The sequence below is a fragment of the Zonotrichia leucophrys genome, chromosome 1 (genome assembly GCF_028769735.1).
Source record: "Zonotrichia leucophrys gambelii isolate GWCS_2022_RI chromosome 1, RI_Zleu_2.0, whole genome shotgun sequence".
Classification (NCBI taxonomy): Eukaryota; Metazoa; Chordata; class Aves; order Passeriformes; family Passerellidae; genus Zonotrichia; species Zonotrichia leucophrys.
The window spans coordinates 31,694,510-31,720,809 of record NC_088169.1 but is presented as its reverse complement, the minus strand read 5'-3'; the positions used below and the strand labels follow the sequence as shown (position 1 = coordinate 31,720,809).

The following is a 26,300-nucleotide window of genomic DNA, read 5'->3' as shown; positions in this document are numbered from 1 at the left end:
GTGGTGGTGTGGTTTGTTTTGGGTGAGTGGGTGGTTTTTGTTTTGTTTTGTTTTTTCCCCGTTCCTCAAAACAACTTGGAATATCAAGAAAGCTGTTGCATCTCTTCTGACATATTGGTGTTAACCTCTTATAAATCAAACTTTGTAGTTTTTACATTTTGCATAATTTTAACTGCTCCTTCCTTATTGCTGGTTTGGAGAAAAATAGCTAATTTCTGTGCATGGTCAATGGAGTCATGAATAGAGTTGAGGTTTTCTGTCACTGTTCTCTTTCTCTTTGGGAATAGCCTGAGAGAATCCCATCTGTCTCTTTCTCTTGGATGCTGGCAGGGTATGAATCACATCAGTTCTGGAACTTCCTCTGTTGGTGACATAAAATGCTATCTAGAAGCTAGATGGGGTAATTAGCCTTGTGGAATTATCCCATACTGCTTCCCAGTGTGGATTGAGGCTTCAGTACGGGATAATTCTGTTCCATAGCATGCTGTCAGTAACAGTGTTGGCTTTTTAAATTGGGATTTTAAAAATGCAGTGGCATTTGCCTGGGGTTGGATGTTACTGTCAATACTGCTGTGTATTTGTGCTTTTCCCTGTGTAACTGTTAATCCTGATTGCAGGGCTTGAACGCTGCCTTGTTTTATGAGAATAAGGATCCCCGCACTTTTGTTTCTCTTGTACCTACCTCTGCTCACACAGGGGATGGCATGGGCAGTCTGATAGCTCTTCTGGTTGAGCTCACACAGACCATGCTGACCAAGAGACTGGCTGAGTGTCAGGAGCTGAGAGCTCAAGTCATGGAGGTAATGCAGCAACCCTTTCTTGAAATTCATATAGAAATTCCTCCCTTCCCTGCATCTTTCCTTCTGGTAAAAACTGTGTGTTTGCAGTGCTTAACTTTTTTTCCCCTTTCATTCAGGTGAAAGCACTGCCAGGCATGGGCACGACCATAGATGTTATTCTGATCAATGGACGTCTGAGAGAAGGAGACACCATTATTGTTCCTGGGGTAGAAGGTCCTATTGTGACTCAGATCAGAGGTCTGCTGCTGCCTCCTCCTATGAAGGAGCTGCGAGTTAAGGTATGGCAGCTGTTACTGTACTGACATTTAGAACCAGGAAAAAATTAAATCAAGCTTTATAAAAAGAGAATGTAGTAGAATGTGGTTGTAATAATGGTATCTAAGGGGGGCTTCAAGGGGAATGCAGGGGAAATCTGGTGTCTTTTTTGAAAATGTGCTTGTATGTTCGTGTTGGGGTGTGTGTTGTCACAGCAGTGGCAAAGAGAATGATCAGGGAATTACCTTGCAGTGAGGATTAGGGTGTGTATGCTTTAAGAAGGGATTCAAGTATGTGGCTACACGTGAGAGGGAGATGCCCATCTCAAATAGAAACTGGAGTGTACTGGTACAGCAACTTCTGAGTTAAAGTTATATTAGTAGAAATGTTTTTTTAGTAACAAAAACCATATATACTTACATTTGAGAAAAGTGAACACATGAGTTTCTAGGGCTGGTTGGTGAGTGGCAGTGACCAGGACTTCTGCAGAATCTGCAGCCTCTTGGTGCTTTCAAGAGTTGTAGGTTCTGCTGCCCTTATTAGCCTGAGGAGAGGCCCTGAATTTAAAATCCTTCCTGCCTGGCTTTCCTTGAAATGAGGAGACACAGAATCAAAAAGCTGTAAATAAATTAATATGTATATTAAGATTAATGCATGCAGTTCAAAGATGATGAAAAGAACTGCTTTGATGTTTCCTGTTTAAAAGGGAAGGAATAAATGTCTGCACAGACTTGTTTTAAGGCAAAGAAAACCATATAGATAACCTAGGTGAATGTAATAGGATAAACCTTTCATGTTTGGGAGCCCTGAGCAGGGGAAGTAAACCTAGGGTAGCTGTTGGGCTTTTTTGATGCAGGCAGTGAGGATGCATTTTGATTCAGCTTGTTCATGTGGAATTGTCATCTTTGAAATAACACTCAGATTCTTGGAGTGGAGGGCTAAAGGATAGAGGTTTGCAGGAACAAAGTGCTTATTGAGGAAGGAAGCTGCCTTGCAGTTTTAAGAAAAGGATGGGACATCCAAATAAAAAATTAGGAAACAAACCAGAAAATCCTTCCAACATCAATTTAAAGATCTTCAGAAATAACTGGTTTTGTTATGTCTTAGAGCCATGCCCTGAGTGTGACATCTTTGAGGTTCCCCTGGATGGGGAGAGAACCTGGGGAATTGTACATGGAATTAAGCACATGAGAAGGCTGGATGGCCTCCAGTGGGAGAGTGAGACAGCCCTTCCTGCAGAGAGGCTTGGGCTGTGTGTCAGCTAAGCTTTAGTGTTTTTGTAAAGTTGTTAACATCTTCCCATCACTTACCTAGGGGGCTGAATTTGTGGGTCTTATTAGTGAGTAGATGCCTATTGTTGCTTGCTTTTTTCTAGTACATGTTCCTTTTGCCCCCTTCTCTGCTTTGAGATTTCCCTGTGCCCTGCCCACCTTGGCAGGGGTGCAGGGGGTATCCGAAGGGAGAGGAGCAGGAGGGCTGAAAGGTGCAAGTGCAAAGCAAAGACAATCGTGATGAAAGTTGGGAGCTGATGCACTTCACTGCTCCCTGCTGTGTTCTTCTGCTGCTCAGCACAGAACTCTCTGCTAGTGTGTATATTCTCTTTTTCAGAACCAGTATGAAAAGCACAAAGAGGTCGTTGCTGCTCAAGGTGTGAAGATTCTTGGGAAAGATTTGGAAAAAACCTTGGCTGGTTTGCCATTGCTTGTAGCTCATAAAGAGGATGAAGTCCCAGTCCTCAAGGTGAGGTGGCTGATGTTGAACTACAACACACTGAGGGTAACTTGAGCTCTCTGGTGGTGAAACTCAAATGTGAGAGCTCAGTTTGCAAATAACTGGGTTTTTTGGTTCTTTTAAAAACTGTTCCAGTAACATGTTTTGTGCCCATGTGAAGCTTTGGTGGGTTGATATTTTTAGTATCTTGACCATTAGCTTTTTTCCTGATATTTTGCTGGGGTGTCTCTGCTGCTAGAATAAGGTTTGAAAACAAGTATCATGGCATAGTTTGGCTCTGTGAATTACTGATTTGGTATTTGTAGTAAATTATGGATATATTCTAATCAAATTATATTAGGTACATATCTACTAGTGGAGTTCTGCAAACTCTCCTAATTGCAAAGCTAATTCAAGACCTTTGCAATAAATTTCTTTTGTGACTTACATGTTAAAAATGGTAGAGGAAAGGATGTAGCTATCCTAAACTCAAAACTGCTCTGTGTGTTTTGCTTCTCCAAAGGCAGGAAGTTAGTTTGCTAATTTACTTTGAATTTACATGTTGCCAATTTACACATTGCTAGTTTACTTTTAACCATGGTCTTCCTTTAGTCTTCTGTCTATTTATTTGTGCCTTTTAAGGGAGGTTAAACTTTTGGGATGTCCAAACACAGACCTTGTTGCTGGGTCTGTACGAGTATTTACTTCAAGTGTACTACTGGTAGTAGATACACAATGGCTAAAATTCAATGGCAAAACCCATTCATCTGCCAGAGAAGAGACTTTTGTGTTTGAGGTTAGAAGACATAGGCTCTAAAAAAATGTGGTTTTTTACACTTCTCTAAACAAATTGTCTTTGCTGCTCTTGCATCCTGTTTGGTACCCAGGCCTAAAGAGTGTTCAGGATCCTTTCCAGCTCGTGGTTTTAGGTGTCAGCTTTTGTCATTGATCCCCAGGCAGCCAAGGCATTGCCACACAATGTGGGCCATGTGTTTGCTCAGCCTTGCCAGCAGCAACTTGTACTGCTGGGGAAAGTGATGTGAGGTCTGCAGAGAAATGTTACCAGCTCTGAAGGTGCTCAGTTTTATATGATCATCTTCCTACAGAATCCTCAGGTCTAGTTCAGCTCAGGCTTCTCTAATGCCAGGAACAATCAGTATCTCACAGGCTGTGTATGGTTTGCACTGCAGCTCTGTCCCTTGGCTGTTGCCTGTTTTCAGCAGCTCATGAACAGGAAGATTTTGTACCCTGAGGCATAAATAGCAATAGAACTAAAACTTGTTTTCTCTCCTTTTTTTTTCCTGAAGGATGAACTAATACATGAACTGAAGCAAACACTGAATGCAATCAAATTAGAAGAGAAAGGTGTTTACGTCCAGGCTTCTACTTTAGGCTCTTTAGAGGCATTACTTGAATTTCTTAAAACATCAGAAGTGCCAGTAAGTACTACTGTGCTTTGTCTGATGCCATTGATTCTGTGTTTAGTCAGTAAATGTTTCCTTTTCACTCAGAGATTCGTGACTCGATTTTTGTGGCTTTCTTCAACAGTATTCAGGAATTAATATTGGTCCTGTCCATAAAAAAGATGTTATGAAGGCGTCAGTGATGCTGGAGCACGACCCACAGTGAGTAGTGTGCAGTGCAGATGGATGTGCGGTGGTGCTGCAGGCTGCTCTGCTCTGCCCTGGGGCGCCCTGCGCTGAGCTCTGCGCCGCTGTTCCTGCAGGTATGCCGTCATCCTGGCCTTTGACGTGCGGATTGAGCGCGACGCGCAGGAGATGGCCGACAGCTTAGGAGTTCGCATCTTTAGTGCTGAAATCATTTATCACTTATTTGATGCCTTCACAAAATACAGACAAGATTACAAAAAGCAGAAACAAGAGGAATTCAAGTAAGTATGAGCAGTTGTCTTCTGGGTGTTTCCCAATAAGTGTCTCTCTTATTTTAGTATAAATGAAGCTCTATTTAACTACTTGTTTCCTTATTACTTAGCATATGGTTCTGATGGAAAGGGAGGAGAGGAGGAAGATGGTAGGACCATAAATTGATAGTTTTCAAGAATTCAGTGCTCCAGTCTAATTGTTTAGGTCTGGATTAGGCCTAGTGAGGTGAGAGCTGTGAAAGTTGTGCAGCAGATGCAGGATTCAGCTAGAACTGTTGTGTAATATGGAGTGTTTTTATTACAGTTTGCTTTCTGTACTTGGCTTCTCTTCCTAGATTGTGGCAGATGGGTTAGTCTTGCAGAGTTAAAAAAACAAAACTAAAAGGATTTGGATTCTATTGTTTCATGTTCACGTGATCCCAGTGTAGAGGGTTTAATTCTGACTGCAGTAACATGAATATGTAATCATTCAAGGATTTATAGGGACCCAAAATTAATTTTTGGCATCATGTGTCATTGGGTGGCCTTCAGTAAAATAAGGACAGTCAAAATAAATGAAAATGTGTTTAGTTTCATATTGATCCCAACTTGTGTTTGTTTAGCTCAGTTTTTAAATGTATTTGTTCACTTGGCAAAAAAAACCCCTTGACATTCTGGAGTTCAGGCAACAACATTTCTATTCCTGTGTTCATGTGAGGCTATAATTACACTGTAAAATTACTACTCCTTTGGTCTTGGTCCGAGTTGAGCACTCAAGCCTGTCAAATTAAAATCCATGCCAGGCATGAATGATTATTACTCCCTGTAGTTCTTGAAGAACAGGTGTGGACTAGAATTAGCAAGACTGGAAAAGAGGTTTTTTCCTGCTTTTCTCCAAGTAACACCCCTGGAATGAATGCCCAAGATGTGTGGGAGAAGGCAGAGCTGTTAATGATACACTGGAGCAGTGGATGTACGTTTCAAAGTGCCTTTTCTTGTCACCTTGCAGGCATATAGCAGTGTTTCCATGCAAGTTGAAAATACTTCCTCAGTTCATTTTCAACTCTCGTGACCCAATAGTGATGGGTGTTGTGGTTGAGGCCGGCCAGGTGAAGCAGGGGACTCCCATGTGTGTACCTAGCAAAAATGTAAGTAAGGGCCTCTTCCCACTGCATGTTTGATCCAGCTGGTACTTCCTGGGATGATGCTCCTTGGAGTGCTTGCATGCTTTTCCTCTGCACGGATTGCTGGTGGGAGATGAGGGTCAGACTTGCAGATCAAGTCTTTCTTCTGGTGCTCAAATATCTCACTGCACTCTGCCAGAAGAATTGAGCCCTAGAGCAGGGCACAGAAAGTGTGGCTGGAGGGCACCTGCCAGTTCTGTGCTGTGGTATTGAGTAATGGGCAAAATTGTCCTACCTGGTAGCTAAAAAGGGGGAGAACCAGCTCTTGACATTTTAAGGGCTAACCAGCTGATATCCCAGATGGGCTGTGGGAGGTTGGTGTCCCTGTCCTTCTCAGGATGGAGCACTTGCTGTGCCGTACATTTGGCTTGCCTGTGCTGAGGGGGCAGCTCTGCCAGTGCCACACTTCCTGCAGCAAGTCTGTGCCTCCAAACAGGAGTTTAGAGAAGGGTGCACGCACAGAGGTTTGGTGGATGTGTTACAGCTGCTTCATTGTATTACAGTTTGTTGAAATTGGAATAGTCACAAGTATTGAAATAAACCACAAACCAGTGGATGTGGCAAAGAAAGGCCAAGAAGTTTGTGTTAAAATAGAACCTATTCCTGGGGAATCACCTAAAATGTATGGACGACATTTTGAAGCAACAGATATCCTCGTCAGCAAGGTAAGAGCAATCTGTGTTTGTGGAAAGGCCTTAGGACAGAGTGGCAGCTTGCCTGAAGTGAAATGTAGCATGAAGCCTCAGAAACAGGAGAGGAGCCTTCTGTCACAGACTGACTTTCACTGGGGAGGGTGTGTGTGGCATTGTGCAGCCCAGGCCTCTGGAGCTGTGGTGTGAGGTCTGTAGTGGTGCCCGTGCAGAGGCCTGAGGAAGGAGGTGCTGTGGCTGCAAAGACCTTGCAGCTCAGAGCACCCGAGAGGGCAAAATGCCACACTCACCATTGCCAGCTGTTTGTACACAGAGCTCAGCAGTCGCCCAGGGCACCACAGCCTGTCCTGAAATTGCACAACCAGCACTCCTCCAGTTGCTCTGACTGTGGGGCACTGGGCTTGAATGAGGAGATGATCCTTTGCTTCATCTTTTGCTGTTGGAAGTGAAGCCACAGCTCTCCACCTTCCCAACTGCTTCAGTCACTGTGTTGTAGGACACGTGCCAGGGCTGTGTGCCCACGAATGAAGGGCCAGCAGGGCCTGGGATAGGGACAGGCTGGGGTTGCTGGTCCTGTAGGCCCTGGTGGAAGCAGGAGACTCCAGTTCCTGCCTTACTGTCCAGCTGCAGCCCCTCTAGACCAGATAAGGGACATGGTGTGAGAAGTGAAGGGGAACAGATAGGTTGGGTCATTCAGCTGCTGGGCTTAAATTAAGCAAATGGGCTTAGAATGAGTTTAGCTGGTGTGCAGATTGCCCTGACTTCAGAGTACCTGTTTGCAGTGTGCTGCCGTCAGTTCCTGTGCCTTTCTGATGGCTTTGTCTCGTGTGTTGCAGATCAGCCGTCAGTCCATCGATGCTCTGAAGGACTGGTTCAGGGATGAGATGCAGAAGTCTGACTGGCAGCTTATAGTAGAACTGAAGAAAGTGTTTGAAATCATCTAGATAACTTTTGCAGCAATGGGGAGGCAGGAATAAACGCACTCTTCCTGTTACTAAAAAGTTACCAACAAAGTCCTGTATTGAAGACAGTGTTGGATATATGTTTGGGAGGAAAATATGTGGATAAAATGTTTTCCATGAGAAACCAAGAAATTTACACTGGTTTGACAGTGGTCAATTTACATGTTCCCATGGTTCCAATGTGCCTGTTCACCTCTCCTAATACCCCTCCTAATACTGGCTGCTGTTTTAAAGTTTGCCCTTCCCTCTCTTACACTTTCCTTCCACCCTTTTTCCCTCCTTCTCTCCAAAATAAAATAAATTGAATTTTTATTACAGAACTAAAGCTCTTTCACTTTTATACTGATGAGAGCCGTACTGCAGTATTTGATTAACCAAGCTTCTGCAGACTTTGTGATTCTTGGGACATTTTTGATGTAAGAAATACTTCTTTATTTATGCATACGTCTTTCCTTGACTTTCTTTTCCAACATTCTTCTGCTTTGTGCCTCTAGAGTTTTTTTAATAGAAAATTAGGCAATTGGGTATCTCTGTATTTGCTTTGTGTGAAACAATTGTTGTAAAAGCATAGCTGCCCACCTTTTACTGCTTGTACAGTTCATGGAAGTCAACTGTAATCATTATAATGCAGAGCCACAAATAAAGGAGATGGACACAGCAGCCCATTTGTTTTACAGTTTGCTTCAGTAATCCAAATTTCACTTCATGGGCTGTGGCAGGTGTGCAAAGGCCAGGCAGGGCCCCCCTTGCCTCCCTGTGCTTGGCTAAAGGGCGAGGCTGTTCCAGCAAAGGCGTTTCCTCCTCAGAAGGCACTTCTGTGTGCTCAGGCACGGGAGGGGCAGGCCGGGTGTTCAGCACCAAACTCCCAGGTCAGAGCAGGGATCTCTGCTCCAGCTGCTGCTCAGGGTGAGAGCTCCTGCCACCAGCTGCCAGCCCGAGCTGTGACTGAGGACCTGCATCACACCGTGGGACTGACCAGCTCCAGCGTGGATGGTTGTCACGTCTGACCAGGAGCCAGTCTGCAATCCCAGCATTCTCCTGCCCCCCTTCCCCTCTGCCTCCCTGCCCACCATGACAGCTTGATGGATTCTTTCTGAGGCTGTCTCTGGGTAACTCACAGCTCACGCTGATGGGAGCAAAACAAACATTCTTCAAAAGCACAAGCTGAAACAAAATTGAGGATTGTTAATGCAGCTGAGATTTTTAGTGTTTAAGATATTTACAAGAGTTTAACATTCAACATGCAGTTTGATCAGATTTCTTCTGTCACTTGGATTACTTTTTTTGTTGAAAAATCTGAATGTTTTGATTGAGACTGTGTGGACTCCGTTACAAAGGAACATTTAGTAACTCACCTCCTTTGCAAATGGAATTTAACTTTCTGGATTTTTTTTTTGTTAGACTTTAAACTTGCCATTGAAAAGGACCTTTTCACTATGGTTGGTGTGTGGTGCAACTTCCCATCAGTGGGTGAACACAATGATCAGAGAGAGGAGACAGCATTTAATTGTTAAAATTTTCTTTTGCAAACTATGCAATCATGAAAACTACACTAATAAAAAGTTCTTCAGAACACAGATGTCATAAGAGTGTGGTCAACGTATTCTTCTTTGTTCCCTCAAATCTATAAGGGTGTTCTTCCCATAGGTAGAAACTCTGGGAAACAGATACGCTCCTTTGGCAGGCTCCTGTTGTGGAACTTAAAACAGCCTGACAGTTAATTAATGCTGAGTCCTTTAAAGATGCCAATTGTACATCTGTGTGAGAGCCAGTTCCAAAACCAGGGCTGTACCTGAAACCTGACTGGTAAAATACCTGTTGAGTTTCAGCAGTACCTGCCAGCTGATGTGCTGGTTTTTCTAAACCAAGGCAAAGAGAACAAGGCAGCTTCAAAAGCAGGAATTGAAGGGGCTCCAAAAGACCCAACCTAGAAACTAAGGGAAACTTGAGAGGTCTTGGCTCAGACAATGTCCCTCTCTCTAGACATGTGTTGATGGCTGGATGCAAGGACATGAGCACCTTGAGGTGTTTATTCACATGGATCAGCCTCCCCAGCCTGCTCAAGGTCCCTGCTGTCTCAGCCCTCCCCGGGCTGTGGGAGAAGCTCCACTCCCAGCGGCACCACTGGGGCCTGTGCTTGGGTATTGCTCTGTACCGAGGGGCCCACACTGCAGGGGCCTCTCAGCCGTGCTGAGCAGAGGGAACAAGCTCCTGCCTTGGCTCCTGGGGATCCTCCTGCAATCTGGCAGCTGCCTGTGCTGTGCTGAGCAGGCCCCAGGCCTTACTGCAGAGCTGGCCCCTCTCTCCCTCCCTCCCTGGGAGCAGACCCTGGCACCTCTGTGCTGAACTTCACGGGGGTCCCAGCACCCCCACCCCCTCAGCCCATCCTGTGCCCTCAGAAACGTGCTGAGGCTGCACCGCCCCACTGCCCAGCTCCTTTACAAAGGGGATGAATAGGATGGACCTGGCACTACTTGGACCTGGCCCCTAACAGGACATGGTACCACTGACCACCATGCCCAGTTTTCAGTTAACTTCTCTCCCCAGCCTGTTCTTCATCAGCTTCTCCCTGAGGATGATACAGGAGATTTAACAAAAAGCCATACTGAAGTCAAGGGAAGCAGCATCTCCTGCCCTTCTCTCATGTGTCACCTGGCTGTAGAGGTTGGTAGCTCTCCCAGTGTGTGGCAGGAGGAGAGCCAAGGTCACAACCTGAAGGTAAAACCCTGCTGCCACTGCTGTGAGCTGTGCTGCAGCCAGGGATGTACCGCAGAGCTTTCTGTGCCCCAGCTGTACTGGCAGCTGCTCTCCAGCAGCAGCTCCTGCCCTCTGCTAGGCAAGGTGCTTCCATTTAAGTTATGGTGCAAATGCTGCTGCACGGTTGGCTCCAGCTTGCATTTCTGCTCTCAGTTCTATGCCCGGCATTATGTGGCATAATTCTCACCTTCCCCCCCCCACCCCATCTTCTTCAGCCAAGATTTTTCTTACCAACTTGGATTTTGTCAAGTGTTCTTCATTCTCTCCAGGTCCCCAAACAGCCTTGCTCAATGCACTGGGCCAAGTACAACTGTGTGAGGCTGGTGCACACCTGCAAAAAGCAGACTTGCCCGAAACATGAACTGCAGGGATGCAAGCAGGGACACAGTGATGGGATGGTTTGTTCGGTCTCAGCTGCTCCCCACAATCTAGTTTGTTATGCTGCACAAAGGAAATGTGTGCCACAGGCTGGGGAGAACAGGGGTGCTTTACAAGTGGCTCTATCTTGAGCAGGAGCAATGCAGAGGATGGATGCAGGCTCGACCAGTGCTCCGTGTTGGCCACTCCCCCCCCTTTACAGTGCCACTTTGGGGTGACTTGCCTTCCTCCAGAAGCACGTGACAGGGGACAGGACACCCAAGGAACAGCACCCAGGCTTCAGCTGGGTGCTTCAGGAGTGGCTGGGTCACCCTGGCTTGAATCTTTGAAGGATGAAACTGAAAATGAACTAATATTCTTCCCTCATCTTAAAATCTGTAGTAAAGTTAGCAAAGAAGAAACAAAAAGTGGCCAGGTGCCTGTACAGCAGCCTCCTCCATGTGCTGAGGCAGTGCCACTGTGTAAAAACTGAAATGAATCAAAGCTGCAGCTTTAGTAAAAGGGGTTCACTATATTCAAACTGAAGCATCACAAAATAGAATCAGTACAAAAATATACATACAGTTCTTTATTAAACAACTGTAAACACTTCACTGTAAAAATCCATAAAACTTTATAAACAAACATTTTGTAAATAGATTCTATACTACAATAAAAGAATTTTAACACAATTATTTACATGCAATACTGACAAATTTGGCACTTTCTGAAAAGAAATGTACAAAACACTTTGTTGTTTAAAAAGAAATTTGAAATTATAAAAACTCAGGGCATTACTATCATGCACTTTGCAAATACCTCACAAGCACTTATGGCACAGCTAGCAGAGAGCTCCAGGCTCTCACCAAGCTCTTTACTACAAGTTCAGATAACTTTTAATGTGCTTCCGTAAGTTTGTTGTAAAACTACCTGAACATTGTCAAGAATGAAGTCAAATGCCATATTCCAAACTGATTCCACAGATGACTGCATTAACCTGAGGGGGGAAAGGAAGAAGAGGTTTAAAATTACCATTACAGAACCAGTCCTTTTACAGTCACTTTTGGTCTTCACACTGGAAAACAAGATCACAACAGTTCCCCAGGGATGGAATTTTGATTCAGCCCTGGTAAAGCCCTCCCCCTCTACTTAAACACACCAAGCCTGACTTAACAGCACGAGTTCCTGGTGTGAGCAGTGGCACAGCAGCCTGGGAATGCTGGCAGTGGAGTGAGCCTGTGGATTAAGTGGAGGGGAACCTTCCACCAGCTGCATACTGGGCAAGCTTCTGAATCCTCATCTTTACTTCCTCATCCCAAGACAGAGATGCTATTTCTCTATTTCCAACAAATGCCAAGTGCAATCAACACATTTAAATAATAGGGTTTTGGGGCACTATATAATTTTTTATATAATAATTTTTTATTTTTTGTATTTATTGCTAAAAACAAAATCCACAGAGAATTACAAGTTCCCCCTATGATGTGAGTTGTTGCTCTTATGATCAGCAGCTACAAGAAGTGAATGGAGGAACTGCCCAAGGAAAATAAAGCAGCTCTGTACTCTCAGTGTCCCTTCCACGTCCCTGTACTGCAGGAGAGCAGAGTCCTACACTCAGAGCTTTGGAGGGTGTAACATCAGCACCACACGGGTGAGTGGGAACCCTCTGGGGAGACACACTGCCATCAGGGCAGATCGACACACAGGGACCAGGAATGGGACATTCTGACAATTCAGAAGTTTTATAAGGAATTTGCTACACAGATTTCATGAAACAGTTCATTACACTGTGTATTTTGCATTTCCCAAGGCCTAAAGATATCATATAATGCAAAAGCCCAGTGAATTTCCTACACTTCTGTAGTCTTTTTGGTGTTGATTCTTTTTGTGAAACATATTTGCAGATCTAAAACCTAGAAAGCTGAGCTCCATGATTAAGCTTTAGTTAGTAAGCAAGTCATACATGGATTCAAACCTCATAAACTCATGGCAAGAGTAATAGGAGCACAACAACAAAGTAACAGGAATGCATTTAAAGGCTGGAGTGAAACAGAATCTGGATACAGACAGAGAATGAAATCGGGTATAGAGATATCATGAAAAAATGAACAAAAACAGGATGAAGAAAAGGGACAGTGCTGATGAGAAGTACAATCTTTGTCTAGAAATTGTTGCCCAGAGAAGCTGTGGATTCCCCATCCCTGGAAGTGTTCAAGGCCAGGCTGGATGGAGCTCTGAGCAACATGGTCTAATGGAAGAAGTCCCTGCCCATGACAGGGGAGTTGGGCCTGGGTGATCTTTAGGGTCACTTTCAACCCAAACTATTCTGTGATTCTATGAATTACGACTAAATATTACTCTCATTTTTTCAAAAATTACCTATTTTAACACTCCAAGTCCTTCCCTCAACCCCAGTATTCAAGATTAAAACCACTCATCACTGGAATGTCTGATGGGTTCATGGGCTCCCAATGCAGCATCTGGAGTATAAATTCTAACAAAAATAGTCTACAGTTCACAAATACCAGCAATTAAGTTACCTTTTCATGTACTTGACAACCAGATCTAACTTTTCCAAGTCTTTTTCTTCTATTAGATCAGTACAGTATTTCACAACCTGTAGAATGTCTTCTTCCATAGGATCTGCAATTAAAAAAAAATTAAAAATGAGGTCTTTTCCCTAAGTATACTTAGAATATAATCACAGAATAATGGGAATACAATAGAAAGAAATTCTAAAGTGTCAGCATATCAGGGGCCAACCTGACAATTTCTGTATTCTCACACATCTTGACATCAGAAGCTGTGCACATAACAGGACTGCAGGGTCCTGAAATACCTGTCTTGTAGACATCTTTTTTTTCAGTAAGAACAACTGACAGCAAAGCTAGCAGTAACCAAAGGGAAAAGAGACTGGGTTTTAGAATGCAATGATGTTTGAAACTCTTAGGAGAATAATAATATCCATGGCAGGAAGGTCTCATTTCCCAAGGTTTAAGGAGTTGCTATTTGTTTGGCCTAATTCAGATCACAATTTAGCAAGAGTGTCACAGTTGCACAGGTTTTTTATCTACTTTTCTTCCCAGCATTTATTTTGACAAAACCCCAAACGCTGCACTCCTTTGCCTCTAAGAAGAGATCTTCACAGAAGAAATGAATTCCCTTTCAAGAACTTGCATCTTAGCGGTTGCAATATATTGGAAAAATAGAGGAAACTTCAGCCACAAGTAACACTGAGGCACAGGACAACGGCCAGACACATCCTTGAAGAAGGATCATGTTACTTTTCATGATGTTAAGCAAGAGGAGCTGACAAAGCCACAGAGTAACAACTAGCAGAAAGAATCAAGTTCTTCCAAGACTGCCAAGGCAGTAAGACTTCAAGTGTACTGTGAGAAATAACCAGCAAAAGGAAGAGTGAAGGAGAAAGGAAGCACAAAAAGCCTTCTCCAAGCAGTTTTCTTTGTGATGCACTGCAAGATCACCCAGTGTGACATCCCTCACCTGAGATGGTTGTGATCCACTCTTTCAACAACGTTTTCACATCGTTGAATTCCACAGCTCCAGCCAGATTGGGGGCCTGTGGCCTGAAGGGGCCTGGCTGCTGCTCCCTCTGCAGAGCTGATGGGCCCGCAGAGCCCGAGGTCGATGGAACTGCTTCAGCCTGTTCCAAACACGGAATTGGATAATGCTCAGGCTGACAAATATGGCAACACCATGTACATACACAGCTAAGTGTCAGTGAAGAATCCAGTAAAGAAAAATAGCTACCGAACTCAGTCTAAAGAAGCAGACACAGCTTTACCAAAAGCTGTTTGTGCTAAAAAGTACCTGAGCAGCTGTTCCTTCTTGTTTCAAGAAGCCATCTATTAGCTTCTGTGGGCTTCCAGATGTAGCTGGCATGTTTTTTGCAGGACTACCAATAAGTTTGTTTTTCAAAGGACTCTGAATCTTTTTCACAGGACTGACTGCATTTTTTTTCCGTATTTTTTTCTTATTTTTCATAGTTGCATGCTTCAGGTGTACGAAAGGATTTTTTGACACTGAAAAACATATGAATAGTCAGTGGTTGATACATTTAAAATTTAATACTTTTCCACTGAAAGGGGGACTCTACCTCCAACAAAAATCTAATGATCACTTGAAAAAACACAGCCTAGATATAGCAACTTTAATGTACACACCATTTCAAATCTGCAAAGCACTGTTAGACTTTCAGTGTACAGAGTACACTCAGCTATTCATAAACTTCTTAATGTGAGCATTTCAGTCCTTGAATGCTCACATTAAGCAGCTGGTGAAATCTGATTCTACTGGACAAATTGCCTCACCCCAGTCAGAGCACTGTCCCACCAGTGTTAGCAGCAAGCCAGCAGTGTAAAGCCCCCACAAGCTTTTATCACAGCTCATGAAGGAAATCTCTCTCTCATTCCATCATTCTAACTTATCTGCATTAGTCCACTGGCTATGAAATCAGGGTGTGATTATAATTACAGTGCAGCGTTTAACTGGCAATCAGGCCAATAACATTTACAATCTATTTTTACGACAAAGCTTGTTCACAGGGAATTAGTCTTATTTCTTTCTACTGATTATAAAAAGGAGACCTGGATGATCAGCTCAGAGTAAACCCAGCTGACTGTGAGACACTCAGTGACATGCAGTACATCTCTCTCTAGCTGCCCCAAAACCCTGCCAGTGCTATGGGTTTCAGGGAACCATGAGAATGCTCCCTGAAAAGAGTTTAACTAACTGAAGAAAGTGCAATACTTTAAACCACCAGACACATCTAGCTTGATTCCATTTGGCAAACATATGGATGTGGGGAAGCTTAGCACCACAGCCCCCATGAATTGAATTAATTACCCATTTGAGTAAAGCTGGGCACCTGTTTGCAAACTGAAACCACAGCAGGTTGTAACTGACAGGCTGCCAAAAATAAATACAGAAATTCAGTTGAACACAGCATCTTCAGAGAAGCTTTGGTTATATTTTCCACTTTGTTACTTAGGGCTGCATAGCTGTTTAGGTAGCAAACAAGTCCTACACCAGAAGACTATTGCACAACTGCACATTCTCACCTAAAGTGTTAGCAGGCTGCTGCTCTGATTGCTTCTGCCTTTGATCATATGCATCTTTCAGCTCTGCTTGCAACTCAGCAGGTAGTGCAGAAAAAACCTCAGGGTCCACCTGAACAGTAACAAAAGATTCATTTGATTATTTTAGCAGTGAGCAGCACCGTTTGCTTCTTTCTAGGTCACTCACACGAGAAAGGCATTTACATTTCATGCCAAACAAAAATAAAGGAGATATAGCTGAAATACTGTAAAACACATTGCACATTTTCTTTGTAAAGACAACAAAATGTACATTTAATATTACTCTATTTATTAAAATTACTATTAGGAGCATACAAAGCATTTACCCATCTAATGATAGCCAGTACAGCTGTGTTAAGAGCAGGATTGAGCCTAACCCAGAGAGCACTCTTCAAATTTCAAAACACAAACATTGTGACCACCAGATTTTTGTTCCTCCTTTTCTTTTGATACTTCTATTTCCTGCAAGCTGCTATATAACTCAGAATATTCTTGGAAACCATCTCAGTTCTTTAAGGAGGACAGGAAAAGCCAAGTCCAGCTTGAACTAACACAAAAGGGTTGAATCTCTTTCTCCCACAGCTGTCCACCACTTGCTTGACTGATAAGAGCACAGTCCCTTCAAACTGTCCAGGGACTTGGATTCTAGACAGGAAATAATTTGATGCCAATTGCCAGACACACTCATATGGACAAAATAAAGTTTATTGTATTATCAGTTATTTTTTTCTCATTGATTGCCTGAAGTAGCACATCAGTGACAGACTCATCTTGTATTTGGAGCTTCCCATTACAACTAAACAGTGTTTTCAGCTCATAATCTTCAAGATCTAATTCAAAGCAAAGCTATCATTTAGTGGATTAAATTTGTCAGTGGGAGAGTGCCCTTCATTTTACTGGTAGAATTCAGAGATGAGCAGAAACAACAAAAGTACAACTTCTATTCTAGGAGTACAATGAAATTTCCATCATTATCTGAGATACTGTATTTATTACATCTGCAAAGGTATTAAAATTTACCTCTTACTTTCAATAGAGATTTCTTTTTTTTTATAACAAAACATGTATGCTATGACAGGGAGGTACAGTGTGCTATTCACACACATGATGTCTAAATAATACACATCATAAACATCAATGTGCTCTTACAGGTTAGAATTCATCAGTTTAGCACAGTTTTGTTCCTTTTTCAGAACTTCATGAGTAACACAAAATTTTCACCACAGAATATACACTAATTGAAGGAGGAGACAGGAACAGCTCTGACCTCAATTACCACATACATTGTGCAGAACAAAGCACCATAGTGGAATTACATCACAGGTGTAAGTTATCTTTTTAAACATAAATTTTACTTCATAAAATTTTTAAAAAAAATTTAGTGCTCTCTGGTAAAGCATTCAAGAGTCAAAGATTTGGAATGCTCTGCATTGACACTGTTTTTGTGTACACCACTTGATAAATGCAGAAATAATGCAGTACATGAACTGGATGCATTGTTGTTATTCCCCCATCACTGCTCTCTCAGAGTGTAACATGGAAAAATTCAATTAAAGGAGCCATCAGCTGAATTCACATGAATTGTCCAATATAACTAGAGTTTCAGGTAACTGCTTGTACAATGTCCTAACATTGTCATACAGGTATCTGAAAGCTTTCACATTAAGGAGAACCTTTACAGAGTTATGGGTGACCTCAGCACACAGTTATCAGTACTTCTGATGTGCCTTTATATCAATTTCCTTAGGAGGAATCTGTACCAAGTGAAGACACTGTAAGGGTTAAATGAAAACTTGCCACCACTAATTAACACCATTATTACAAATGCCACTCATTTCTAGGCATCTGTAATCTGTATGTTCTGCATTCTACACTTCTGCAGGATCCAGGCTACAGAGATATACAGCTATTCTAAATTTTAAGATTACTTCAGCAACTGATGGAAAGGAATGCAACATATCTGGATTCTTTCCACAGGAGAACTTTACCTAACAAAGGGAATTTTCCACATGTTTTCTAATGAATAAATCCCTGTCATCCAATTAGCTTTGCCCCTGATCATAACACAGCTCACACAAAAGGAATGAAGAGCTGCAAAACAAACCTTATTAAGCTATAAAAAGATGGCAGGGCATAATCTACATCTGATGTAGATAAAGTACTCATTTTGGAGTGGTTGGCAGTATTTCTATACCCAAAACCTATCACTACTCATTTCACTGCTTCATGGGCCACAAAGTAGATTTAAATGTTTGTGTGCAGTCACAGCATATATACTACCATAAAGACTTTAAGAGGAAAAAAATGTGTCAAACTATACTTAGAGTGAGATGGTATTTTTGAATTAAGTTCATGTCTGATTTTAACACAGAAAAAAATCCTCCTGTATTAATGAATGGGGTTTAGCCTTTTTTTTCCCACCAAGCCTACAGGAAGCTTTTCAACCATAGTATGCTAGGTATTAAATTTGGATCTAAATCAGAAAATGAAAATTGTAAATATTAGTCCTCTTTTTGACAATAAAGAAAGCTGAATGGCTTTCAGAAAAAAAATTTCAGTATGAGCATAAGGCACTCTCAAATAGATAGTATGGATATCCTTGACAAATAAATAGGAAGCACTCAATTCTTCCTGAACTACATCTTCAAACAAAAAGGCTGCTCCACTAAGCTGCATTTTTGGATGAAGTAACTGGGTCACAAAATACATAAGTAGATAGAGACAGAAAAACAGTGCAAAAAACTAGTTCAAACTAGGTCCTTTTAAAAAAACTTCAAAAAATAATGCTGTTTTAAAAAATAACAATCAATTCTTGAACACCTAATTATTAGACAGATAAAGCATTGACAAACTAAAGAAAATTTTTCTAGAAAGCCATATGCATTTACCATTTCCTCTGAAAAACAGTACTGAGTGGCAAGCCAAGTGTGGAGGGGTGCACTTCATGGCACAGCCTAATTTAACACACATCTGGCTTATGGACAGATGTAACTACAAAATTTCAAACAGCTGGGGCAGAGAGAACTCAGATAGTATGTGCACACTAATCCACAGGGGAAACCAAACTTTGCAGTTCAGGAATAAAAACTGACACAACTGTTTCTGAACCAATGAACTTGAATCAAGGTGAGGAAATTTTGGTAAAAGAACAGACTACACATTTTTAAAATAACAATTATGCATTAACTATTTAGTGGAATTTCTACATTATTTTCTCTGGTTTTTTTTTTTTTGTCAGCTAAGCAACATTATGCATTAGAAACAGCAACAAATCTCTATAAATGTGATTAAGTGGTATTACTTCATTTGAGAACAGCAAAGGTGCAATGAAACAAAAATAAAAACACTGCTCCATTTTGAATGGTGCAATGCAAGACAATGTATCTCTGGGTAACCCAATCTTTGATTTTTAATTTTTTCTAATTTTTCAACTACATTTTTTCAGCAGCTTCTTGGACTGAAGAGCACACTAACATTAGAAGCATCCTTACTGCTCCCTGCTGCCCTTTCAGGTTCCTACTCTGACAAACATCTTTGTTCTTGCTCTTTTCTCATCCTGGACATGCTATGTACTTAAAAACTATGGAGATATGCACAACCTTTAGCCATGACTGCCCTTCTCTCAGGAATGGGATATAAACAAACACATCTGCAGAAGAAGCTAGCAGAGGCTGGCTGTACCCCATCAGAGCAAACACTTAAACAGAGCCTCCTATGACTTAGCTAAGCAGATTTTAGGACTGCTTCAAAACTTATGGCTCATTATAACTCAGCTGCTATACAGAAAAAAAGCTATTTACAGACTGGATTGCAAAGCAGACCATATATGGGGGGGGCTTGACATTAAACAACAGCAAAAACATAGGCAGACTGACGACTCTAATCTTCAGTAAGTATTACCATACAATGTTTCTGACAGATGATGTGACATTTAAAAGCAGACTTTTATAAGACATTAAAGGACCATGAAGGATTGATTGTGGGAAGTCACAGGTTCCAGTTAATGCTGTCTCAAGAAAGAGCTTCTAACTTCCTAGAGATGCAAAGTAATTGTTTATTGATGCCATGCAAACATCCTACCTGTGAGAAAGCTGGCAAGGCTATTACATTGATTCCCATATTGGTATTTGGTTCTTGGAGCTCTGGTATTTGTAAAAGCACAGTTCCAACTGGTTGTGACAGAAGTGCAGTGTTGCATCCATTTATTGGCTCTTTTTTGCTCTCTCCACAACTCTCTCCTTGCTGAATGGTGCATATTTGCTCTACTTGCTCTCGCAGATCAGGTGGCAGAGCTTCTAGCACAGATTTATCTAGCTGCAAGCACATAAAAGCTTTTAGATTTTTCTAAGGAATAGGTAACAGAGCTATTTTAGTCAGAACATTAGTTATACAGTTCCTGAATTTTACAAAACCTGCTATATATTACCCTGTGTATGGAAACATCCTTAGGAACCTGAGAGCTACACTCTGAAGGAGTAAAACATCATTTAAGACTAAGCAGCTCAGTAAATAGGAATGCTCAGTTTTATCTTTTCACAAGGATCAGTCTTCTTACCAAAAATCATAGAGAGGGTTTCCTCTCCAGCTACCTAATGACAAAGTAGCCTGAATTCTGAGTGCAAATTATACAGGCAACAGGTTGATATGAATACTAAACTGGTGACCAGCACAACAGTAAGCAATTAATTTATTTCTTTATACAGTTCTATGGTGCATGTCACTGATTTACTTTACTGGTATTATGTATGCTTGCACACTGTCAGACTTGCCAGAGCTGGATGATGAAATAAGCTTTTCCTTGCTCTCAGTTATTCACTTGAACCAACTGAGACAGCCCCTCAGTGTCCAGGAGCTGCTGTGCACAATGGCAGCTGCACAAGTCACTGAGTGAACACAGCTGACAAGCAGATGTACACCAACATTATCCTCCCAAGTAAAACTTGAATAAAACTATGTACAGAAATGCCAACGTTTGCCTCTAAGTTCTGCTGAGTAAGACCTCATAGCTGTGTTAGAATAGTTTATCTTCACCTTTAAGAAGAAAATTTGGAAATTATGGATTTACAGAGAAGAACCACAAATATCTATGAAAATCTACATGGCTTGGTAACTAAGAGGTTTTAATGAAAGCTGTCTGTATTGTTAATCACTTCAATTACTCTTCCATGCTCTGTTTGTATTCACTCATTCCAAATTTGCTGCATATGTAACTCTACAATAACTTCCTGGGAATCCTGGGTGTAAAATACCCAGGATTGCTGTTGCTTTCCTCGTACAGTATACAAACAGCAATGTGGCACTAACTCTTACCACTCTTTCCCAGCCCTGAATTTTTTATTACATTCCATATTATAATATGGTTAAAAGCAGAAATAAAGATATTGTGCCATAAGGCCACCAAAGTAGGAGTTTGCTGAACAGCTAGTGTATTTTTCACTTGCCTATACATATTCCTCCTATGGCAGCATCTGAATGTACAGAGCTTCTCATGTGTTCAGTCAAGTTACTTTTAGATCCTGAGCTGGCTTGGATATTGAATTATAGGAACACATTTCCTGCCAAAAGCATAATTTGCTTCTTAAAATGGGTAAATATTTGAGAAGGCTGTTAAAAAACTACAGAAATGCTTTTACAGATTTAAATGGCAGACATTTGAATGACAGATTTTTACAGAGGAGCAAGTAAGTCTGCTTATACCTAAAATACCTGCAGAAGTCTGTGCAGCTGTCTCATAGCAGACCCTTCTAACAGAGTCTAGTTGAACAGCATGTGGGGCAGAAATAATGAAGGCTGCCCCTTTGTTAAAACACACCTAAAAAAATTTCCCCAAATCCCACAGAAATATTCTGCTTAAATAAAGACTGTCCTCCTCTCATCTAAATAGTGGTATCCTGTACAAATGTTAAGTGTGCATCCTAACTTCAACATTATTTATTTTATTAAGGCAAAATATTTTTGCATCAATAAGAGTTACTTACTGTGCACTACACTTTACTAGAACTCTTTTTATTTAAAAAGAGCTCCTTTTGGGTCTGTCCAAATAAGACAGACAATCCTGAGTTATTACAATATCCTGCAGATGTTTCATATTCTCAGGTTTACCTGGGAAGCAGATGGAACCTCAATACTCAAATTGAGCCTGGATTTGACACTGATAGGAGAATGCACACCATTCCACTTGACAGCAGACTCAGTGTTGCTGGCATTAGAACTGAGACCAGGTGTGACACTGGTACCACGAGATGGAAGGAAAGTGCAAGTTCTTGAATTAGAAGATATTTCAAGGTCCATAGCAGCCACAAATACTATACATATGGAAACAAAACACAGAGTGATCATCTAATAGTTAAAAATACTCTGAAGATTCAAGACACAGTAAAAGGTATTTTCGAGCATTATTTGAAGAGTTCATGCAATATGTAGCACCATCATAACACTTTTTATTTCAAAGTATCCTCTATTACTACGAACTAAAAAACTTAACATTAAAACCCTAATTGGACTAATCCTATACAAAGTTTTATTAGTAGCATTTTCATATGCAGCAGCAAACTCCACTCTCAGAAATTTTATGTTGCATAATTTACACTGGTATAATATTGAATAAGTATTCCAAAAGGTGATCTATGTGAAGGTCCTTGAGATCTGATCACTATCACACATGCCAAGTGCAAAGCTTACTGACCTTCCTTAGGCTCTTCTTCTGAGTGCTTTTTTGCTTTCTGAACATGAAAAAGATCAATAACTGAATGTGATCCACCAGGTAAATGTCCAGATTGTACTGTTGAGTGAGCTGAAGTTGTTTTACTGATGGGAACTAGCTGCTGTACCTGAATTCCAACCTAAATCCAAAACATAAATGCATTCATTTAATGAAGTTTGAAATAAAGAAAATTATTTTAAAATATGTAATTATATAATAATAAAATTCCTCTCTTTGGAATTTACTGCCTGTTGTGGGTGGAGGGGGAGGACAAATAAAAATATATTGAAATACACAAAAACAGCCACTAAAAACATCCCAAACAAATCCCAGGATTACCCACCATAATCCAACAACTAAGAGATTATGAAGGTACTACCATCTTAACTTCTCTGATATAAAAAAATGCTGTCGACAGGATCATGAAGCAATGTGTTTTTTATGAAATTTCTTAGACATTAACAAATACAGAAATACTGACAAGAATGTGGTTAGTATTAAATCTGGCTACACAGCAATGCTTTTTCCCAAGGACAATCTATACTAAATGCAACACTTCAGTCTACAAATGAGAAAAATCCTATTGTTTCACTTGTAAACATTGTTTTTGCAAAGTCTCAATGGATGAAAGTACTTTGGTAGAAGTAGTCTTTTTTAGATGAAGTGTTCCTCATTTTTCAAGACATCCTAGATTTTCACTTAACTTTTAAATACCAAATCAGTAGTGGTTCAAAACATGACTAATAAGAATGCACTGGTGCAGTGTATGAGTTTATTGCCAATCCTCCATAATTTTAAAGAAGAAAACCTGACACTTAGAAAAGTCATATATGGGACTCAGAAAGCATGAAGGAGCCACTGTATGTATTTCCATCAGGTTTTCTTCTATAATTACATAGTAAAGATTTTGTTTATTAATACCTTCTTAGTTTCAATAATGGGATATGACATTTAAATTAAATATTTCCTCAACTCCAAGCCAGGGAGCTGACTTTGCAAGGCAACATTGTGAATCAAAATCCTACTTCTACATCCAAATGATGAATTAATGCAGATTTGTTTTAGAAATCCTCTGTGTTCTATTGTAACAAATGGGTGATGTCAAAATAGCAGCATTGTGGGGGTCACACTGCAATGACAAAACCACTGAGATGAGCAGGAGTTCTAAAAGAAGCCATGAATCAAAAGAGCCAGAAAACCACCTTCACAAAAAGGCCAAACATGGGCTGGTAACTTTTCTTGCTCTAAGACCTGCAGTCTAGAATAAAACTCCTTTTATCTCTATCTTTGATTGGCATTAAAAACAGTTATATATTAATTTATATTAGTTACACAATTAATGTTTGGCAAAAGTTTACAGAAAATTCCAAGACAAAATAAAACTTACACATGCTGATAAAACTGTAGAAGATACAGTCTTACTTCATCATCTCAGGATGTTTTAAGTTGTGCATTAATTTATACCACAAAAAAATTAATATTTTTACATTTATGGCTTTGTAACCATGTTTTTCAAAGGTTAGAAAATGTAACTGCATACACTAATTTGCATAAGCTTTGTATTACCTACACTTTTGAATCAGTTTGGTTATCATCTACCATGGGGAACTGAAAATCCACGAAAGACAGAAATAGGCTGATAAAGAGAATGAATTTCATTTTTCCCATGAACTCACCCCTCGCATATCGGATATGTTCAGTTTCATTGTGTGAAACATGTTCAGAGTTTCCTTCCCAATTACTTTTGCACTGTCTGTTGCATGGTCTAGAGTCACAGTCCTAAAAAGAATAAACAAGTATGGTTAAAAAGGAAACTGTTTCACAAATCCTGAAGACAAAAATTCTATATTTATTCCAGAGAGGACCTGAAAGGAAAACAGATCATAATTTTTTGGTATATATAAACTGAACACATTTTATTTGTTTAGTGTGTTCTTTTTAAAGGTAGTTAAAACTAAGCATAATCTACAGAAAAAGTAAGAAAAGCAGAATACTTATTAACTGAACATCCTCAGTGCACATTAAAAGGTCAAATTTAATGTACTATATATATATATATATATATATATATACACACATGCAATCAATTGAAGCCAGACAAAGTTTCACAAGTAGTTTACAGTTTGCACAAAAACACTCCTGGATTTTTGTCTTTCACTCAAGCTTGGTTCACAAAGTTTGCTCATTATTATTTCAGTTGCCAGTTGTCTACAACAAGAGTTTTAAAAGGAACTCAGAGGGGAAGCAGATGTAGGCATGTGCATGTGGATTACAACAAGCAACAAGGAATTCAAATTAATGGCAATTAAGTTTAAAAAGCATTCCAAATTATCTTAAGCTATGGGCAATTTTTTGCAACAAGACTCACAAAACAATGTGGCTGTGAGTTTTACAGATTACCACTTGAGAGTATGGCAGGGCAGAGCAGTACTTGGATAGCTCTGGATTCTCCAATGGCCTAACCTTTGACAAAATTTCAAGTGGCTCATCAAATGCATGTGAGTGTTGTAAAGTCTTCTCACTGAAAAAACTGACACAGTTTTAGCTCTGATAGAGTGGGTGAAATGAAAATGAAGTTTGGTGTTTTGACAGGGTGCCATCCTGACAACCTACTAAATACTTGGATGGTGTTACTCTGCTTTTGAATCTGTCAGAAACCACCATGAACAGCCAAATGCTCAGACTGTGAACAATATGAAGATCTCCTTAAACTCTACATATTAGTATTCTTAAGAAAAAGGAGATCAATGTCACTAAAGGTACACAACATTTCAGAAAAACATTTTAAAAAGGTCTGTGCTGAACTATCGTGACTGGGTTTCAGAGATGTAGTAAAAATACCATTTAATCTCAAAAGCTGAGTTTGATTTTAAGTGTCAGCAAGTCTGAATCCTTTGTAGTACTATGGTTATCATCCTAGGGGATCTTGACCTGTAGGATGAGAAAGCATAGCAAGCCATTCAACTGTGAGGTAAAGGAGCAAGAAATGAGTCATGAGCTATAGCTACAGAAAAAATCTAAAACTGAAGAGAGAAACTGGTCACTTGGGGGAACACCACACTGAGATTCTAATCCAGTTGCTTGGATTGAACTTTTGGAGTTCACCCTTCCACTGCTAAAAAGCTTTTTACTGGGCTGAGTAGAAATGCTCTAACAAAGACAAAAATACAGCACCTACAGCATAACCTGGATTGACTGGGGTTGACAAGGTCACTGGAAAGCCAGAAGCAGAAACAGAGACACCACCAAACAAAATCCTGGCATCTGAACCGCTTTAGCAACGTGGGAACAATTTTCCATTCTTGGGTGCCCCCTGACCTTACTGAAGACTCACGAATTAGGGAAATTTCAGGGCATATGTACATTACTATGCCTGACCACAGAAAAGGGGTCCAAAGCACTGATATGCTCAAAAAAAAAGCATTCTGACAATAGTTAAAATATGGGAGGAATAAAGCTCTATCTCAATGCACACTCGATACTGAGATATGTTCTTAGGCTGTTAAGAATAAATCTTCAGGTCAAAGAATTCAGGATAGCCAGAAGACAAGAGTATAGACTGAGGGATTTTCTTCTTGGTATATATATCAATTCTAGAAAGTGACGAGCTTCTTACAGTGAAACATGAATTTTGTTGTTTCAGCTGTTATTAGTGCTGAATTCTATGTAACAAGATCACAAGCATGACAGGCTCTATGCATGCAAGTCTTACTACTGAACTCTAACCCTGAAAGAACTCCTGGGCACGTGGGTGCTGTTATGCAGGGCCAGCACCTGGACTTGATCCCTGTGGGTCCTTTCCAACTCAACATATTCTCTGATCTGCGAACTCCAGCACCTTTTGTTACCAGCAAAACCCACCAAATAACCAACCCTCCAGCTCAGGACGGATTTGTCTGTTACAACCACCTGAGATGGAAGGAAAAGTAGAAAGACCTCTCATCTCTCAAAAGCCAGGATCA

The 26,300-nt window shown here is 40.8% G+C and overlaps 2 protein-coding genes across 3 annotated transcripts in view; one reads left to right on the top strand and one right to left on the bottom strand.

The window, feature by feature from the left end:
• EIF5B (eukaryotic translation initiation factor 5B) overlaps positions 1-8,082 on the top strand; it is a 34,864-nt gene extending 26,782 nt beyond the window's left edge. The window contains exons 16-24 of the mRNA XM_064710799.1: positions 618-800; positions 917-1,078; positions 2,664-2,795; positions 4,073-4,204; positions 4,314-4,390; positions 4,492-4,656; positions 5,636-5,774; positions 6,314-6,475; positions 7,297-8,082. Of these exons, the coding sequence (XP_064566869.1) occupies positions 618-800; positions 917-1,078; positions 2,664-2,795; positions 4,073-4,204; positions 4,314-4,390; positions 4,492-4,656; positions 5,636-5,774; positions 6,314-6,475; positions 7,297-7,404 (1,260 nt within the window). The 3' untranslated portion in view covers positions 7,405-8,082. The remainder of the gene's footprint in view (positions 1-617; positions 801-916; positions 1,079-2,663; positions 2,796-4,072; positions 4,205-4,313; positions 4,391-4,491; positions 4,657-5,635; positions 5,775-6,313; positions 6,476-7,296) is intronic.
• Positions 8,083-11,112: 3,030 nt separating this feature from the next.
• Positions 11,113-26,300, bottom strand: part of REV1 (REV1 DNA directed polymerase) — a 54,665-nt gene continuing 39,477 nt past the window's right edge. For both annotated transcript variants that reach the window (XM_064710780.1, XM_064710787.1), the window contains 9 exons: positions 24,015-24,117; positions 22,321-22,477; positions 21,738-21,940; positions 19,716-19,949; positions 15,618-15,726; positions 14,368-14,579; positions 14,041-14,200; positions 13,077-13,179; positions 11,113-11,533 (listed from right to left, as the gene is read on the bottom strand). In XM_064710780.1, coding sequence (XP_064566850.1) covers positions 11,422-11,533; positions 13,077-13,179; positions 14,041-14,200; positions 14,368-14,579; positions 15,618-15,726; positions 19,716-19,949; positions 21,738-21,940; positions 22,321-22,477; positions 24,015-24,117 — 1,393 coding nt within the window. In that variant the 3' untranslated portion in view covers positions 11,113-11,421. The remainder of the gene's footprint in view (positions 11,534-13,076; positions 13,180-14,040; positions 14,201-14,367; positions 14,580-15,617; positions 15,727-19,715; positions 19,950-21,737; positions 21,941-22,320; positions 22,478-24,014; positions 24,118-26,300) is intronic.